Source organism: Sarcophilus harrisii, chromosome 3, assembly GCF_902635505.1.
Source record: "Sarcophilus harrisii chromosome 3, mSarHar1.11, whole genome shotgun sequence".
NCBI classification, from domain to species: Eukaryota; Metazoa; Chordata; class Mammalia; order Dasyuromorphia; family Dasyuridae; genus Sarcophilus; species Sarcophilus harrisii.
In genome coordinates, this window is record NC_045428.1 from 185,379,217 (window position 1) to 185,400,227 (window position 21,011).

A 21,011-nucleotide genomic window follows, 5' to 3' on the forward strand; every position below is an offset into this window, starting at 1 on the left:
TCCATTTGTTCAATAATGAATAGAATCAGCTGCACCTAGCAAAAGAACTCTGCAAAATGAGTATGAAACACAACATAGCATTTCCATTCCCTCTGTTTTTGTCTGCTTGTATTTTTTATTTCCTTCTCAGGTTATTTTTACCTTATGTTTTAGTCCGATTTTTCTTGTGCAGCAAAATAACTTCATGGAGATGTAGATATATTGTATTTAACATATACTTTAAAATATTTAACATGTATGGGTCTACCTGCTGTCTAGATGAGGAGGTGGGGGGAAGGAGGGGAAAAGTTGGAACTGAAGCTTTTGCAAGGGTCAATGCTGAAAAATTACCCATACATATATCTTGTAAATAAAAAGCTATACTAATAAAAAAAAAAATAGGGAACATTACATATATAACATGAAAGGTATAGCATCTTCCAAAATCTATAAATAAATAAGGAGGGATAGATGGGGGACAGGGAAGCAAAGGTTATGGGAAAAAAACAAGGGAAGAATGCACCAGCAGGGGGAAGTTAAGTAACAGGAAGTCAAGTTAGAGGCAGAATTAAAGCAAAGAATCAGCAGTTCTAGGAAAGGTGTGTGTGTATGTATATACTTACGTATACATAAATATATCCTTTCTTAAGTATAGCCTACTTGGAGGTAGTGAGGGCATGAAAGGGGGAAAGAGAGAATAAAGTAAAAAGGGTGCACAACAGAGAACAAAAGAACAATTTACAAGGATGTAAAGAAAAGATGGACATTCGAATATGATTTCTTCTACTAATATATATATATATATATATATATATATATATATATACTTTCTTGATTAGGTAATTTGTTATTATATATTTTTAATCCTCTCTGATGTTCTGCTGGGCTTATTACTATGTTTTCTTTTGTTTCATTTTATTTTTGTTTTGTTTTTTTTCTTATTGTTTTTCTAAATAAAATATTTTTTAAAAAAAGAAGATTCCACATCATCTGATAACTTTTCCTAATGTTCACTGGTCTTCCTTGCTAAGATTATATTTGCTCCTAACATCAACATTCTCTATAAGCAATGTACAGGCATTCCAGGCAATATCATCCATGTAAGAGTTCTGGATAGGTTCATTATATATAGTTGCATTAGTCATCTCTCACCTGGAAAACTGATTTAAATATTCTTCTTAGATTTTTCCATCCAATTCTTAATTATCTCTATGTTTCCCTTATGAATTCTGGACAAGTTTTCTAAATACCTCGTTAATGGCAGAACTCAGTTTGATCATTATTATCAAAGTCTTCTAGATATATATAACTTATGGTAGGCAGTAAACAATGTATCATCAAATTTCTGAGAGCAAGTAGCTATCTCTGAGAGAGACTTAAATTTAAATTCACAAACTAATTGAGAATGTTTCCTTAGCTCTGTGGTAATACAAAATAAGAAACTAAGGCAGTACAATAATAGTTTAAAATTGGTGCAATTTTGGTAGTTCTGAAACATTCAGTCAGTAAGTGATCTTCTGGATCAGTTTTTAGCAATAGTGTCAAGTTCTCCATTAGGGAGGATATTTAAAACATGTCCTACAGAAATAAATATCCCAAGAATAAATTATAAAACTCATGTACATCTTTTCATCACCATCATCCACTTTTGTATTAAGGTTTTAGTATTTTATCAACTATTTCCCTGAATATTTCTGCTCTAGATTCTACTCCTGGAAAAATAAAGATCACTTAACTGTGAAGATTCATGATTCTATCTGTTTCCCAAGTAGATTTCTAGCCTGTTTTAACCTACAAAAAGTTTCCCTTTACAGTTATAATTCCATTTCATCCCTATTAATTCAATAAGAATTTATTAATGAGAAGCATTATGATAAGCACTTGAGAACACAAGATGAAAAATGATACTCTTAAGAAGTTTACTCTTGAGTAAGAAAAATGAGACATGTATATATAAATAAATATAATGCTTTAATACTTCAAGGGTCTGATAATCTGATTGTGTGAGTAAACCCCTCCCCCATCATTTTATGATTATGATGTTTGTCTGTTGTGATATCCAAAGAATTCATAATCACACTACAACCTACATATAGTAGTTTGTTGGACTTGTACCAAAAGTCTTTATAGTTTGGTAAATCCTGTCAAAAAATGTTTCTGTTTGCATAATCCAAAGAAACTACTGTTATCTCTGTAGCACAATGAGACAGTGGTATAAAAGTTTAGTAGATTCATCTCAGATGAATCACCTCAGAGAGGTCACAACAGTGGGAGATATTCAAGGAAAGAAGTATGACTTCCATGTGGGAGTGGAGAAAAGGAAAAGGAAAAGAAAAAGTAGTACTTGGTTGACTCATGAAAAAAGAGTAGGATTCTAATATAGAAAATCCCATTCATAAAAAAAGAAGTTAATTGCTTGAGAAAATGAATTTTAGAATTTATCAAATTCATATCTCAGAAAGTGAAACATTTCATAAAAATAATAATCTATTTAAAAATAACCAAAATTTAAATTCAGGTCTCTACAACTTATTTAGGCAATAAAGTTCTGTCTGGGTAAGAACAGAAATGGTTTAAGGTTTTTAAAGTAATCTCCATTATATCCCTGTGACTAAGTACTATTATTCCAACTGAGGTTGAAAGAAATTTGTCACATAAGTTAATTGAGTAACAGGGTCATTCAACTAGTGTCTGAGACAGGATTCAAACTCATTTCTTCTTGAGTCCAAGTCTACATCTCTATACATGGCAAGCACTAATGATACTTCTAAGAATTTTTAATGCAGCTATCAACTAGAAAACTTTTGCTAATGATATGAAGATATGATTCATGAGGAATCAACAGAAATAGAAATGTATTCAATTTCATCTCTATCCCTTTTAAATTCAAAGCTCTTTAACTTGATTGTAGGTGACAATATAGCTCTTATTTTGGTATGGGCGCCCTAAATAGGAAGTGTCTAAAAAACAATGGTCTGTGCATTGAAATACGACTTGCCATTTAGACAATGTTTTTCATCCTCTTCTTTACTGAAGGATGAAAGTATCTCTGAAATAGTGAGGAGAAAGATGAATAACCTGACTGTTGCTAAAATAACATAAGAAAAATAAATCTGTGGTTTTCTAGATGAAAATGGAATATTGAGCAATGAACAGCTTGTGTTTACAAAGAAAACGAATCACATAATAAAACATGACTGCCTTTGCTCTTGGTTTATAATTAAAAGTAGTAGAAGAAAGAGAAGATGTAAAATAAATGCATTTTAGAAGTTAGAAATGATTAAAAATCTTTAAAAATTACTTGAAAAGTTCATTAAAAGTGGCTTGGATATGAGCCACTGTAATGGGCTGAGGTTTGAGTTGATGCACTGAGGTCCCAAGTACGTGAGGCTAAATAGTAATTGGGCTATACTCTATTAATATACATGATTGGATAAAGAATGGTCCCTGACCACTCTCCCTGCAAGTCCTGATGTGTTGTATAGGAAATGACGATTTTGGTGGGTGGAGGCAGAGAGAGAGACAGGAAGAGAAGCTGGGAGAGATTGGGCCTGGGTTCGATACTCCTAGCTGCTGGTCTTGTGGCTGCTGGTCTAGCTAGCTTCTTGACTCAGCTGCACACATTGCTATCACCGATTCTCTTCCACCTCCGATCCTTCTTCACTGAGAATAAAGATAGATGATTTTCCCCTAACCTGAATTCCTGACTCTGGCTGATTTTAAAATACGCGACCTTCACAAGCCACCACATGGTTTACACTAGGTAATGGAATGGCAATAAAAGTAAGTAAGAATATCATACCATTTCACTGAAGAAAACTGTCTATTCAAATCTCCTTAAGGTTGAGTGCAGGTTAGGTTTATTGAATATTTTTATTCAGAAACTGGAAGATATATTTTTTTCATAATACATATTACATCATACTCAGAAAAAATTTAATTATACTAAATTAAGAAGCAACTTGGTACAATGGAAAAGATATTTATGTTTGGAGGATAAATAGTTGCATCCAAATCCAGGCTCTTATATAAACTATCTATTTGATTTTAGGCAGACCACCTACCCTATCTGCTTAGAAAAGACTGGACTAGATTCTCACAAACTTCCCTTCCCAGTTCCAAATATATCATCTTGTGAAGTTCAGAAAAGTCTCTTTTTTGCATTACCCCAGTCTTTATCACTCCCTGTCCTGTACTTCTTTGATCTTTTCTAAACTGGCTTTTAGATTTTTCATTTGTACCAAAGCTTGTCTTAAATGTGTATCAGTGTCTTCCATTTTAAGTGCCTTTGGGAACTCTTCCCCATCCCTAATTAGGTCTTCATCTGTGCCCCTTTCTGGAATTATAGACAGCTAATATCAAGAATTACCTGATGATATATGAAAGTGTTGAGGAAAATCTTATTTTCTAAGTATACATCAAGGTGCCTTTCCTATCTTTTACTTCCCTTACCCTCAAAATATGTAAAGCATTGGTTTATATATATATATATAAAATGTAGACATAAAAATACATAATTGTGTATACATGTATGTATATGTATATATATCATTCATTCTCATATATACACACATACACACACACACACACATGCCATTCCTATATGTACAATTCAACATACAATTTTGTTGCCCAGTGCTGGTTTCATGTAAAGTAAAAACTACTTCTATGATCATTGGAAGATGAATTTCACATCTTCCCATAAAATCATAGAGAAATCCTCTCCAGTTTTTAAAACAAATCTGATATCTCAAACATAGATCAAGTAATCAGGCCAATATTGATTTTTTTTTTAATATAGTGACAAGGCATAATAAATATTAAGCAGAAAGAAAAATCCAGAGATAGAAATGACAGAAATTAAAATTTGGAGCTGGAAGGGACTTGAGAGAATATCTAATCTAACCTTCTCGTTTTACAACTGAAAAAACAAAAGTCTAAGGTCTAAGGAGGATGAAGTAACATTTCACACAAAGGTCATTAGTGTCAAAGGTGGGATTTGAACAAGGATCCTTTAACTTTTTGAACTATGGTATGGTGCTCTGTCTTATGAAAAAATAGAAAGACAGAAAAATAAGAAATGTTTTTTCCTTCTTTCTTTAGAAGGAAGGAAGGAAGGAAAGAAAGAAGAAAAAAAATGCATGTTAGATTTTTTTTCCTTGTATCATAGAGCGGGGGGAAAGGAGGAGAAAAAATTATTCATGCCTAATTTTACTATTAGTTTCATCTAAAAGAGAAATTTATTGAGAGATTTTCTTCTTTGATGTAAGCCAAAGAGCCCAAAGCACACCTCAGCAAATTGTTAAGGGATGTTTGTGATGGTGGCAAATACAATCTAGAGAATTCAGTCAGATCTGGTCTTTATGTTTCTGATCATAGGGATCAATAAGACTAGCAGCTACTTCACAAACTTATACAAGCCATCTTAATCCTCCTTCCAATTCTACCCTTCTCAATAGAGACAATCCTTTGCAGTCATATTTGTCTTGGAACAGCTCAGTGAAAATCCTATAGTCAATAGGAAACTGAAATCTGTACAAACTGTCGTATTAGTCTGTAATACATTAGACTAGAGTAACAAAATTAGCTAATGCATTTGTAATAATGAAAACAACTTGTCAAGGAATATGTGATTGGAGAACCAGTGATAGGTTTATAATGAACTACCTATCCAAATTACAGAAAAAAATAAGAAAAGAATGAAATAGTTTCAAAAATGGAAAGTTTTAGATTCTGAAAATGAATTTCTAATGCAGCAGAAACTATTATAGCTGGTATTAAATACAAAATACAATTTCACTTTAAAACTCTTCACAACCTAACCCCTACCTACTTTTCAATTTGCTGGTATTTTAATCTTTCCCTCTAGTATGAAGTGATACCATTGACCTCTTTGCTATTATCTGCACTCCATTTCCTGGCTCCATAGGTTATCATTAGCTGTCCTTCATGCCTAGAATGTTTTCCCATCTTACTTATACCTCCTAGCTTATTTTTCAAGTCTTAGCCAAAATCTCATTTTCTGTTCAAAGTCTTTTCTCTCTCTCTCTCTCTCTCTTTTTCAATCTGTGTGTGTTTGTGTGTGTGTGTGTGTGTGTGTGTGTGTGTATTTTTTAATCTTGTATATACATAGGTACTTGTATATTATCTTCTCTATTAGAATGTGATATCCTAGAGAAGGGGCTATTTTTGTCCTTTTTTTGAATTCTCAATACTTAATATTGCCTAGAATATTGTAGACATTTAATAAATGTTTCCTTACTGTTGACTTATAAAAACAAAACTTTACGAAAATCTAGAAATCATACCCAAAGGATGATCTACTACTTGATATATGCATCTTTTCAGCCCCTGTGAGCTATGATTCAAAGTGCACAAAATTAAAAACTAACATTACGTGAAGAAGTGTTTGGACCCTTTATTTTTTTCTAAGTGTTGGTTACAAAGTACATTGTATCCTTCCAGGTGGTATAGTACCAGGCCTGCAATCATGAAGATTTATCTCCCTGTGTTCAAGTTTGGCCTCAGACACTTAACTAGCTATGTGATCCTGAGCAAGTCACTTAACTTTGTTTTCCTCAGTTCCTCATCTGTAAAAATGACCTAGAGAATTCCTTCTCTTGGCAAATCACTCCAGTACATTTGCCAAGAAAACTCCAAGAGTCAGACATGACTGAAATGATTCAATAAACATTCTTCTAGGTCTGGTGTTAGAAAGTAGAAGGGAAAGAGAAGTAGGAGAAAAGATAAAAAAAGGAATGATGGAAAGAAAGACATTAGAAAACAATTTCACTCCTTCTCAAATGTATTTTCTATCTTTTTTTAGAATAGTAGACATTGTTACAGAAATATTGTGATTACATATAATGAAAAAGGTCTGCACATGCTGAAATGAATACAGAACTCACAAGAAAAGGAGAGTCACTGGAATTTAACAATAGCTGAATGTTCAACATACTCTATTATCATCTCTGAATAATTTGTGCAATTATAGAAAACACCAGGAACAGAATCACATGAAGAAAGAAAAGTTTTCATATGTTATAGAAATGTCATCTAGAAATTCTAGGACAGCACTAAAGATCGAGGATCAGATTATTTGTATAAAGTAATGGCAGCAAACATAATATCTTTTTTAAAAATCATATGGCCATAAGTTGCTCACAATACAAATGGCCCAAGGAATATAAGAATTCTTATAGGGGGTGGTAGATATTTAAAAAGAAACTAGCATAAGTTAATACACATATATGGAATATACAGTAAGAAAGAAATACTTCACAATATTCTTTTAATTTGTTCTCCCTCCTCCTCCTTTATATACTTCCTGGCAAGAATAAAGAAAACTGTCTTACCTGAATCAAATCCAAAACTTGGCACAATGTCCACTGTTCCATGAAAGGCTCCAGCCCATGCTGAGGTAGCAGTGGTAACAGTAGTAGGATCTGTCTTTGTAATGTCACACTGGGGAGCAGGAATCCTGGCTGTATGGACTGAAGGCATCAGCAAAGAGCCATAGCGCGGATCCAAGTGGGAGCTGGCAGAAGGGTGGTGATGGTGGCGGTGGTGCATGTGCGGATGGGGATGATGGTGATGCATGTACACATCATGCATGTGTGTGTATGATGGGCTCACCTGAGATGTCAGTGGATAGTGCCAAGACTCTGACACGGGAGGGGGTGGAGGAGGAACAGTCTGATGCAAATTGTGTCCTGGCCAGGGACCAGGATCAGATGCTGCAAAGGTGCCTGGTGCAGTGACCGAGAAGTCTGGGTGAACTCCACTTAAACAGGGCCGAGGTGGAGGCTGGTAAGAGCTGGTCCAAAATGAAGCTGGGAAACTACTCCTCTGGCTTGAAAGAGTTGAGCTGTCTTGAGAGCAGAGGGGAAAAGTTTACATAAGTTTCAGTTCTTGAACAGATCTATCTTTATTTGTTCACCAATATTTTTTAAATATTCTTTAATTTCATTGATTCATTATTTTTTAATTTTCATCCAATATTATATTACAAGTAGATATTGTTATGTATTCCTCTTTGCACTCAAAAACGGATTAACATTAAATACATCTTGTGGCTCCACAGCTACTTCAATTTGCATTGTTTTTCTTCCCTGGACTTGTGACTTTTGCTACCATTTTCTATAATGAAGTGTACAAGTCCTGCACTTGAAACATTATTTGTATCCTCTTAGATATGCTTTGCTGCCATGAGGTGAACTATGCATCTAGGTCATAATCCTATGCCTTGAATAGTTTCACATACACACACACACACACACACACACACACACAATTTATTCAAACAGCTAAATAGTTTTCTTTAAACTGGTCCTGTACATAGTTATATGCATGAAGCTTCCAGAAAGGAACTATCTCTCCAAGTAAAAATCAGGAACTTCGAAGCTTTAGAATAGTGGTTCTCAATTTTGTCTGTAATTAGTGGAATACTTACACTTTGAAAGAACCCTTGTAGAAAAATTCTCTAAAATGATTACTTTAATGAATATTAACAAACATAAGGTTCATTAAAAAAGAAAAAGAAGAAAAATAATTTGGAGTGATCCATAGTTCCTTGAGAGTATAGTTTGAGAAACACTAATTTTAACAGTATTGACTAAGGGCATTAAGAGATTAAATGAAAGAGTTTACAGAGCCAGTATGTTTCAGAGGAAGGACTTGAGCCCCAATATTTCTGATTCCACTACATCATTTCTATCCACTATATCATTATTTCCCAATTTTAAAGTTAAATTTTACCTCTAAATTTAAAATGGTAGGTTGAAAGAAACTATAAAATTGATCAATTATACCCATTTTTAAACAATAAGATATAGTAGATTGTTGTTGACTTGAATTATTGGAAAGTTAGGATTTGAGCTGAGTTTTAGAAGGAAGTCAGGATTGCAAAGTAGATATAGAAGGATGAAAGTTGTTCTAATTACATGATTCCCTTTGTGCTAGTACATTTTATTTATTATCTTCAATTTATCCAGGATATTTATCCTTTATTATTTGTACATAGTTGTTTACTGTAAGTTGCTTGAAAGCAAGGATAATTTTTAGCCAGATTTTGTTTCCCTATATACAATAGGCATTTAATACATACTTGCTGATGAAGCTTCTTTCTAAATGCCATTTACAGATTGTTTCTATGTATAGAGTTCTATGTATAGACTGAACCTCTATCTATTTAGGGTTAGGGTTAGGGTTGATGCATCTTCGTTTTTGTCTAGTGTTTTTCAAAATGAAATCTAGGGCCACTAAGGGCTTTATAGGAATTGCTAAGTATTCATAGATTTGAGATTCTAAAGCACAAATTTAGTATTTCTGAGTTATGAACTATTTAACCTTAAACTCTGATATGTTCCTAGAAGTGCATATTACATATACAGGTTGATAAGGTCCTGGGTAACTAGGTAGGGTTGGTAGAGAAAGCCTGGAGTACTGCTAAGATTATAATACTCCCTGATGGGTACAGAAGGATGTTAGCTCAGCTTTACGAAATCTTAGGAAACTCCATCCTACTATATCCAATCAGAAAGCCAAGTTATGATGTCAAACCCTTAAGGTTTTATATCACATGTGTTTATACACATATGCAACACATGTATGTATACATGCACGTATGTATATGCAACTAATGTGTATGTAGGCACACGCACATTATAAATATATACCTAAATCCTCACATACATATATTTATTTTATATATGCTGACAAAACTTAATATTAAGTCAAAAACACAGACAACATACGTTATTTTGTGGTTTCTAAAAACCTAGACTTTTAGGTATAAGATTTAACATGGACAGAATTTGAAGAGTAGGCAGAGAATGTGTGCTAACCTAAAATTTCATTATTCTCTTTATATTTTAGATCTTACAATTTGATTACATTATTACATTACATTAAGAACAGAAATCTATTTTTTTAAATCATTTTGTGAAGATAGAACAAAACCTGAAATTTGAAGTAATTTAAAGCCAGTATGTCTCTTGAGTTTAATGTAAAGTTGCAGGAATATATGCAATCTTTTTTTCAAAAAATGTTGATGTATTTTATAACCAAAAAAAAAAAACAATTCTTGGAAAACAAATCGATTTAAGAAAAGTCCATGCTTCAGAAACCATTCTGTTTGCTTAAGAAAGTATATAAATTACAGTGATACAAAGAAACACATGGAATACTTTGTTTCTTGCCTGGAAATCAGTATACTTATTTCATATGTGTGTAAATATTTTTTATTATATGAATTTTGCTTATATGTTCTTAATCACAGACACATTTGTTGTTTGGAAATTTACCCCAAAAGGGCATACAATATAAGTTATTTCTGTACAAAATTACTTTTCATTTTAGAGATGGCATTTCAAAACATGCTAATAAGTATACTGCACAAAGGCTTTGGGCCTTAATGTTATTCAAATATTTAGAACTCTTTAAAATACTATAATCCTATTTTGAATGTCATTTTTTGTTTGGTTTGCTTTTGGACAAAAAACCCATTTTTGGTTCTTTATGAAACTATGGAGCTTCTAGAGCTTTCACAGTTTTCTAATCTTTAAAATGAGAGGTTTGTACTAAAAGATCATAAAAAGGGATAATAACTAGGTCTACTTTGGGTCATATTTGTTACAAAAATCCATCTAAGATACAAGAAGCAGCAGATATGGAATTAACAGTTGGGGTGCTTAATTGTTGAGGAACTTCTTAGTTTAAACCTTAATGTGTACTCAAAAAAAAAAAAAGTCAAATTTATTATGGGTTGCAATGACAATTTTAAAAAGCAGTTTTTTTACCAGGAGAAACAGCTCTAAAAACATAAAATTCCCACTGAAAAGGTAAAACAGATACCAGGAGTGGTAAATATGAAATAGATTTGGGAGAGGATATAGTTAGCAAGGAAAGGGGTTTTTAACAATTAACAAGGGAAAAGTCAAGTTCCCTAATGGAACTCACAATTAACCAGGAGAAAGGGAATAATCCCTGAGGTGGGAGCATGACATTAACTGGCAGGAAAAAATTATTAGCACTCTAAAAAAGTTAGCTACAAGGAGAAAAACACCATGAGGTATGGGGGAAGGGGTGAAAAGAAGCCTTTGGGGGCTAACCTAAAAGAAATTCAGCAAAGATAACTAGGCCATGCACAGATTTATAGGAAAATTTTAACCTTAGGGGTTTGACATCATAACCTGGCCATTGTGATTGAAATCAGTAAAGTCTCAAGACCTCCACAGGGATGATACCTTAAAGCTGTGCTGATCCCCTTCAGGGCCCTTCCCAGGTCTCCTCAGGGAATATTATAATCTTATCAGTACTTCAGACTTTCTCTATTCCAGGTTAGTAATCCAGGATATTGTCAATATTAGTTAAGAAATCTGTGACAAAGTATAGAAGAGATTCTGAAAAGTCACTCCCAAAGTTCCTATTATAAATATGATTCTTAAGAATCTCAGAAATATTCTCCATTTGCTACAAAACTTTGATGGGTCTATATTCTCATAGCATAGAGGCTTGCTTTGGCTGAAGCAAATTTCAACAAGTCCCTTATTTCCCAGCCTTGGTGATTCTTATCTAAGTACTTCTAATTATCCATTACAAAGGACATGCCTAATATCCTGGAGGCCTTCCTCAAGTTCTTTCAGTTTTATGGGAACTATGAATAGCATTTTATAGTCCATTGTGCCTATGTTGGATACATGATATGATACCCCCACAACCCTCATTTCATATTCTTAATAATGTCCTTTTGGGGAAGGGGGAAAGGGAAGGGTCACTACTTATATCCAAGCCATCTATGCTAATATGCAGTATGCTATTTGTGCATATTCACTAGGAATATGTTGATATTTGCAATTCTAGTTCTAAGATCATAACATTCCATGAATTAAAGTGACATCTTATCAATATGAAGATATTTGTGAGGATTTTTTAAAAGTTTTTGCTGTAATAAATAGTTTGGGATCATTGATAACTGGGCAGTTTCTTAGAAGAAATTCAACCATATCTCCTCCTCCTAGGAAATTCTAGGCACTAATTCTACTTATTCATTAAATGCAGTGTTATCAAATGTCATTGGAAAACTGCCATTCATAAGGAATATTTCTTCTTGAGATTACAAAACATGCTCCATGTTCTAATGAGTTTTGAGTTTGTTTCCCTTCAATACCAAATCTGTTAAGTTGAACAATACCAAATCTGTTGAGTTGAACAAAGTTATCTCTTTAGTCCTATTTGTCAAAGAATCTTGTATAAATTTAACATCTACATTTTAAATATGCTGTTTGAGGACAGTTTTACTATACTGAAACCTTTCATTCAAGTTCTTCCTAACACCAACAATAAGTTGCCAAGACCGAATTTAAACCAATTATTTCATGGTTTGTTGGAATCTTTACTAAAGTGTTAAGACATTTCTTTACAAAGTGTTAAAGACATTGGAGTTAATTTAATCTTAGAAAGAATTATTTTGGGCCAGAACTTGAAACAAGATACTAAGTGGAACTGATTGAACAATGCTTGTGTTCACACCTTTAGAGAGCTCAAGTATCTAAGTACTTAATAGAGTTCACAAGAGAGTTCAGGGCTAGTATGAGAGCTGAATTTACACCTTCCTTAGGACCAGAGAGCACTCTGGGAGATAACCCAGAATCCCTCTCCCTCCAAAAGGCGGAGTTAACCTTTGGGAGATTACATAAATGAAGGAAGCTCTAGGAGGAAAGGAGGAATTTCTCCAGAACATCAACAGGGCTCTGAGACAGAACACTCTGGAAGAAAAGACTACTCGCCAGAGATTGAGAAGCCACGAGTCGGAGCTGGCTGGAGGCTGAAGAAAGCAGAAGCAGAGGCCAAGGACAAAGCTGCAAGATCTCTTGGAACCAAGAAAAACCACCAACAATGGTTGGTCTTCAGCAAAAATTATTTTCTGTACTAGAGATGAAATTATCTGTATCCTAGCCTTCCTGGAATTCCTCACCTGTATTCAGGTGTTCCTAGGTAAATCTTTTTTTGGAGGGATCATCTCCTCCTCCCTCAAAATATAAAGGTATTCAGGGTATTAGTTACTTTTCTTATATATTCAACAAGTTATAACACTTTTTCAGCATCCTGCTGAATCACAGCAACTTTCTTTTCTTCCTTCTTTATTGGAATGTAAAATACCCATTTATTTGCAAAAAAAAAAAGGTCTCAAATAAACACCACTGAGTAGAAGGGAATAAAATGCTTTGAAAGAGACTTTGAATTGTCCCAAGTAATGAAATGTAATCAATCGTTTCATAAATATTAAATGTCTATTATGTGCAAGATAGACATTAATATTGTGTCTAATTCAATTTCATTCAATGTCTATGTATAAGCTGTATAAGTGGCAGAACTAGTCATAGAGATAAGGAAGACAAAAAAAAGTAAAAGGAAAGTAAGGAAATATTTACTTTCAACTAGGGAGGAAGCATAGAATTGTATATAGATAAAGAATTTTTGTTGGAGTCCATATTATACTTTCATGTATCTAAGGAATTTTTAGAGTAGAGTAGAAAAATTTTAGAGTAGTCTACTCATGTAGACTAGCAATTTATTTATAACTTAAGAATCTTAGTTGCTTGGGGGTTGGTAGCTTGCTAATGTCATAGAGCTACTATATCAGAGGTAGGCCATAACACATTCTTTTTAATCAAGGGCAGTCCTCTTCTATCCATAAGAAAGCAAAATCAAAGATAAAACACCAGCCATGGAACTGGGGTGGATCAACTTTGAAGGAAATTTGAGATTCTAATCAGCAAAGGTGAAGAGGGAGGGAATTGTGTGCATGAGAAAAGCCACATAACAAATATTCCAGTTGTCTTAGAAAGTTGCCTACAGCACTGAGATCTCTGAAAACAGAGAAAGAAAATTATAGACCAATCTCCCTAATGAATATTGATGCACAAATGTTAAATAAAATATTAGCAAAAAGATTACAGAAAATCATCCCCAGGATAAAACACTATGACCAAGTAGGATTTATACCAGGAATGCAGGGCTGATTCAATATTAAGAAAACTATTAGCATAATTGATTATATCAATAATCAAATTTAACAAAAAACATATGATCACTTCAATAGATGCAGAAAAAGTATTTGATAAAATCCAACATCCATTCCTAATAACACTTGAGAGTAGAAGAATAAATGGACTTTTCCTTAAAATAATCAGTAGCATCTTTTTAAAACCATCATTAAGCATCATATATAATGGGGATAAACTGGAACCATTCCCAATAAGATCAGGATAAGATCATATCCCAATAAGGATAAGATCTTGCCTACTAACACCATTACTATTCAATATTGTATTACAAATATTAGCTTCGGCAATAAGAGTTGAGAAAGAGATTAAAGGAATTAGAGTAGGTAATGAGGAAACCAAATTATCACTTTCTGAAGATGATATGATGGTATACTTAGAGAAATCCACATATTCTGCTAAAGAAAAATAATCCACAACTTTAGCAAAGTTGCAGGATACAAAATAAACCCACGTAAGTCATCAGCATTCTTATATATCACTAACAAAATCCAACAGTTAGAGTTACAATGAGAAATTCCATTTAAAATAACTTTCGATTTGTATAAACTATTTGGAATCTATCTGCCAAGGGAAAATCAGAAACTAGCAAAACTACAAAACACTTTCCACACAAATAGTCATATCTAACCAACTGAAAAAATATTATGTGCTCTTGAATAAGGTGAGCGAATATAATAAAGATGACTATATGACCTAAACTAATCTATTTAGTGCGATACCAATCAGACTCCCAAAAAAACTACTTTTGTGACCTAGGAAAAATAACAACAAAGTTCATCTGGAAGAATAAAAGGTCAAGACTTTCAAGGGAACTAATGAAAAAAAAAAAAAAATCAAAGGAAGGTGGCCTAGCTCTACCAGATCTAAAACTATATTATAAAGCAGCAGTTACTAAAACCACTTGGTATTGGCTAAGAAATAGAATGGCTGATCAGTGGAATAGGTTAGGTTCACAGGACAAAATAGTCAATAATTTTAATAATCTAGTATTTTACAAACCCAAAGACCCCAGCTTTTAGGATAAGAATTTACTGTTTGACAAAAACTGCTGGGAAAATTGGAAATCAGTATGGCAGAAACTAGGCATTGACCCACACTTGACCCATAAAGTCAAAATAGGTTCATGATCTAGGCATAAAGAATGAGATTATAAATAAATTAGAAGAACATAGGATAGTTTAACTCTCAGACCTGTGGAGGAGGGAGGAATTTGTTACCAAAGAAGAACTAGAGATCATTATTGATTACAAAATAGAAAATTTTGTTTATGTCAAATTGAAAAGCTTTTGTACAAAGAAAATTAATGCAGACAAGATTAGAAGGGAAGCAATAAACTGGGAAAACATTTTTACAGTCAAAGGTTCTGATATAGGCCTCATCTCCAAAATATAGAGAATTGACTCTAATTTATAAGAAATCAAGCCATTCTCCAATTGATAAATGGTCAAAGAATATTAACATACAATTTTCTGATGAAGAAATTGAAACTATTTCTAGCCACATGAAAAGATGCTCCAAGTCATTATTAATCAGAGAAATGCAAATTAAGACAACTCTGAGATACCACTACATACCTCTCAGATTGGTTAGGAAGACAGGAAAAGATAATGCTGAATGTTTGAGGAGATGTGGGAAAACTGTGACACTGACGCATCGTTGGTGGAATTGTGAATATATCCAGCCATTCTGGAGAGTGATTTGGAACTGTGCTCAAAAAGTTATCAAACTGTGCATATCCTTTGATCCAGCAGTGTTACTACTGAGCTTATATCCCAAAGAGATATTAAAGAAGGGAAAGGGACCTACTATATGTGCAAAAATGTTTGTGGCAGCCCTCTTTGTAGTGGCCAGAAACTGGAAACTGAGTGGATGCCCATCAATTGGAGAATGGCTGAATAAATTATGGTACATGAATGTCATAGAATATTATTGTTCTGTAAGAAATGACCAGCAGGATGATTTCAGAAAGGCCTGGAGAGACTTACATGAACTAATACTGAGTGAAATGAGCAGGACCAGGAGATCATTATATACTTCTATACAATGATCAGTTCTGATGGACATGGCTCTCTTCAACAATGAGATGAACCAAATCAGTTCCATTTGTTCAATAATGAATAGAACCAGCTACACTCAGCAAAAGAACTCTGCAAAATGAGTTAGCATTTCTAATCCCTCTGTTTTTGTCCCCCTACATTTTTGATTTTCTTCATTGATTTCCTTCACAAGTTAATTGTACATTATCAAAGTCCAATTCTTCTTGTGCAGCAAAATAACTGGATGGATATATATACATATATTGTATTTAACATATACTTTAATATATTTAACATGTATTGGTTTACCTGCAATCTGTGGAGGAAGAGGGGAAGGAGGGGAAAATTGGAACAAAATGTTTTACAGTTGTCAATGATGAGAAATTACCCATGCATATATGTTGTAAATAAAAAGCTATAATAAAAATAAAAAAAAGTAAAGACAAACTTTAGCTAAGGAGTAAGTTTTTGGCAAGTGTTCTACCATTTAAGGGAAGAGGGCAGAAGTTTCCTAAAGAGGTTCCTTATATCAGGGGTGATTATCAGTTTGACCTTTCTGGTTCATCAATGGGACTCTCTGTGTGTGTGGTTGTGGGTGTGTCTGTGAGTGTTGGTACATAATAACACAAGGTCTCATAACTAAATGGCTAAATGAGTGAGCTTAGCAAGAGATATAATATTGGATTCTAGGGACTGCAGGCTATGAAAAAATGTCAGTGGGATTGATGAATAATATTAAATTGACCATTAACCAGTTCATCACACAAAATGATTTCTATCTCCAAGGTTTTATTTTACAGTACCGTACTTATCTTTGGGCTTTTCTGAAAACTCTATATAAATTTTCTATATTTCTCTTAAGATGGAAAATATATGCCTTAATACAGTATTTTGCACAGACTCCTTTTTAAATAAAATGAAAGAATTGATTTATGATAGGTTTTTTTCTTCCACATTACACTCTTATTCACACACCCCAGCAGGATATTTGCTTTTTTAAGAAGACTGTAGGCTGACTCATGTTCACTTTGTTATTGACTAAATCTCACCCTATGATCTTTTAGTGTCCTTTTTCCCATGCAGCATCTTATCATGGAAAAAAAAATCACAAATTCCTCTTAGCAGACATTTGATGTACTAGAAATACACAATGAAACCATGCATTTTTCAGACTTGGCCACATTGATTTGTTTTGCTGAACTATACTTAATTATTATAAGAGGTGGATTCTCTTTGAAGGGAGGAAGAGTTGATAGGTATTGACAGTGATTTTTTAAAAAGAAAAGGAAAAAGTGCATAATTGAAACATTTTTTAAATGCCCAGAAGAGACCCAAAGGAAGTACAGAAAGTGATACAGACAAATAGACTGGCTAAGTCACTGCTATTTTTAAATTGAATATACAGTTTTAAGAAAGTTTCAGTAACAGAAGTTAGTAATTGCATATACGGTCTTCTGTTTTTATTTATATATTAAACATTCATGTTTTAATCTTTAATTTAATGACAAAAATAGAATGCTGTTTCAAAGCACTGGATCTCAGAAGACTTGGGACTCAGTTCCCATTATTGTACTAATTACTGCTTAATCTTGAGCAAACCACTTTAACCTTCTGAGTTTTAGATATCCCTTATCCATTAAACAAGGGAGCTACATTAGATTAATTCTGATTTCCATAACTTGGTGAGTCAAATATATTCTTTAAATGTTACAATCTGTCTTCCCTTGCCTTACTTTCTTTTTACATTTCCTTTCCCTTCTTCCACTTCTTACTTGCTCATGACAGTTGTTGATATCTCTAACTTAACAATCACTTTGAATCTGATTTTATACTACATAGTATTAGGGTTATTGGCTTTAGTTTGGCCAAATATCCAACAGATAGTTAAGTGCCTGCAATAGTCATGCCATTATTCTAAGTATTAAGAGAGAGAATAAAAGTGAAGTGAGTATCTGCAAGAGATGTAGACAGGGCCACTGAGGCTGAAGGAGCCACAGATAGCATTATATTAGTTGTTAAAAAAAAATTATCCATCCCACTCTCAATATCCAATTTTTAAAATCTATATTAGTATACTTCATAAAGTATAAGCATCTGCATTTCTGAATATCAGTCAAAGCCCCATTTTTACATAATTAATATACAAACACAAAGTATTTCATATTTTTTTATCTTATATCATCTTGTACTATGCTAACTAGATTTTCCTCTCTCTTTTTTGCATTAATAAATCAACAAGTCCTGATTTGTTCTGGTATCCCATATTCAGTTTTATAAAGAGGGAAACAAACATTCCAGACATATCTTTGGACTGCTGTAAAAGGGCTCAACTTGATAACTTGTCTTCCCTTCAATGGTTTAACACTTTGGTTACATCATGAATAAGATTTCTTACCACATACAAATTTTTGCTAAGTTAGTACTCAAGAAATCCCTGTATGGGATCTTAAATCAAGTTCAAAATAAATGCCAGAACCCTCAATTCACAAGTAGATGAAGCAGACATAAGAGAGAGAAAGCTATTTCAAGAAAACAAAAAATTTTTCAGTGTCTACCCTCTGAAGTCCAGACTCAAATCTTAGTAACACTTTGTGGAATGAGCAATAGCTAATTTCTTAAAAGCTGCTTTAGGCAAGCCTATTATTAAGAGATCCAAATAGAGCCATAGAGGCTTCAGGAATGGTGCTTTGCAGCTCTCTCCTGCCACTATAAACTCATACCAGTTGCATCATTACTTTCCATAAAGAATTTAAGGGGTGTGACTGCATCCCTTCCAACCCTGCATTCCACATGTGACAAAACTGATCCAGCTGTTTGTCTGAAAGAAATTCCTTGCTGTCCTTAAAAATTAAAAAGCAAGTGAATATTTGTCCTCCAGAGGCACGTCTCCAGCTGGATCCTAGTCAGAGTCGTTGTGAAACAAATACAGTGAGCTGGAGAGCATATGATTTTTAAATTCTTACCTCTCCATAGGGGGGTTAGCCCCATCTTGCTTTTTGAAATGGCAGATTCTGTATGGAAGCTGCTGGGTTGACCCAAAGCTCTTGAGAAGTGTTCATCCACTACTGAACCAATGTCTCCCTGGAAATAAGTGAAAAGGACACATCGAGAGTTAAGGTACTCCATCTCGGCAGGCTGGTCTTTCTCCTCCTCCTCCTCCTCCTCCTCCTCCTCATCCTCCTCCTCCTCCTCCTCCTCTTGTTTGCTGGGAAGGGTCATTTCCAGAGACTCCTGCATCTTGCTGTATACCGCTAACTTCTTCTGGTATGGAATAAACAAAACACAGTATCAAAGGCAGTTTGTAAAAGATCATTAACTAGATTACTTAAAAAAAATAAATAAAAGTAGCTTCATAGCATGGAATGTTGTTCTTTTTCCCTACTCCTTGCTTATCCTCCCCACTAAAGTTTTTAAAATTTAATCCTTGTTATGTGAAACTCCGCAAAAAACAATCAATTCACTTTTAAATGCCAAAATTTATTAGGATTAAATGATCATTCTACACACATACCCACACACACATACACCACATCACGATATCACAAGAATAAGAGAATATGTTTTTCCTTGTTCATTTCAAAGTCAACCTATCTTACCACTCCTCCTTTTGCTGTATGTTTTAAAGATGGTATAATGCAATATTCTAATTATGAGCTACAGAACACAGGGGTGTTGGTATGGAAGGGAGAAGAGAAGGAATGTTTTGTTAAAACATAAGGAATCTAACATCTTATAAAAGGATTTGGCAGATGCTTTGGACTCCTTTCTTTAAAATCAAATTAAAATGTCAGAATGAATATGTGTGAAGATCCATTTTATAAGGAACATATTTTTCAGATAGTCCAGTTACCATTGTTATAAGAAAAAAAAAAAAAACTACCGCTTAAGGATAAATGAAAATAATGCTCACTAGCCATAGAACTGGGGTGGGGGAGTAATTGAAAAAGGGGTAGAAAAGTTTGGATCATTTAAAATGCCTTAAAATTTTCATGTCTAAGGAAAATTATGATTTCTAAATGATTCATGATTAATTGAAGTGGTACTATTGATACTGTTATCTTTATTACAAAACAAATATTGTAAAAAATCAGCATATTTTCTCAGTAAAAATATGTATATATATATATATATATATCATATATAAAAATACACCTATGCATACATATGCATATATATACATATAAATATTGCTGAAATATATAAACTTGAAGTCTAAGATTCTAGTAGTTATGAACAACAGAATCTTAAAATCTTTTAATCAAATTTTCTTCATTCAATTACACTCTTTATTGAAGAGTTTATTATTCTTACTAGATATCATTCCTAAAGTCTTTACATATGAGTTTCTAAGGATTTGTAAATAAAGATAATGCTTTATATTCAAACTTTGTAGCAGTATGGGTTACACATCTATCTCAAAGACTTATCATTAAATTTAATCCTTGTTGCTAGTCTACAAACTGTTGCAATAATAATATGAATATATTTTCACTTTTGCATAGATGGAAAATGAGGAATATTTACTCATGTTTCATTTGAATTCTTACAGAACTACAGAAAAAAAAAACTGGTTTTTAATCAGGGGACCTACATCCAATCTTGACTTGATTATTTTTACAGATTCTTTTTAATTTTTTTATTCTTAAAAAAAAATTAAACTGTTAGACTCTATTGACATAAAACTTGTATAGGCAATAATAATGACAAAAATGACTAAAAATACATTTTTTCTAGTGCAATATTTTTCTATATGCAATTTTTTTTCAATTTAACTATAAGGTACCTCAAAAAAGATAGAGGCATTAAAGAAATCTGTCTACATGATATAAGATTTTCAATATATGAAATAAAAAAGAACCTATATCTGAATCCAAATACATTTTTGCTCTTTACAATTTCTATAAATCATTTTCCTGATAATTTAAGC

General features: G+C 33.2%; 1 protein-coding gene across 3 annotated transcripts in view; it reads right to left on the minus strand.

The window, feature by feature from the left end:
- Positions 1–21,011, minus strand: part of VGLL3 (vestigial like family member 3) — a 71,634-nt gene that overhangs the window by 40,222 nt on the left and 10,401 nt on the right. The window contains exons 2-3 of one of the 3 annotated variants that reach the window (XM_031958844.1): positions 19,048–19,165; positions 7,335–7,850 (exon numbers count right to left, since the gene is read on the minus strand). In XM_031958844.1, coding sequence (XP_031814704.1) covers positions 7,335–7,850; positions 19,048–19,165 — 634 coding nt within the window. Of the gene's footprint in view, positions 1–7,334; positions 7,851–19,047; positions 19,346–21,011 lie in introns of all 3 variants that reach the window. The other 2 variants (XM_031958842.1, XM_031958841.1) reach the window with 2 other exon arrangements.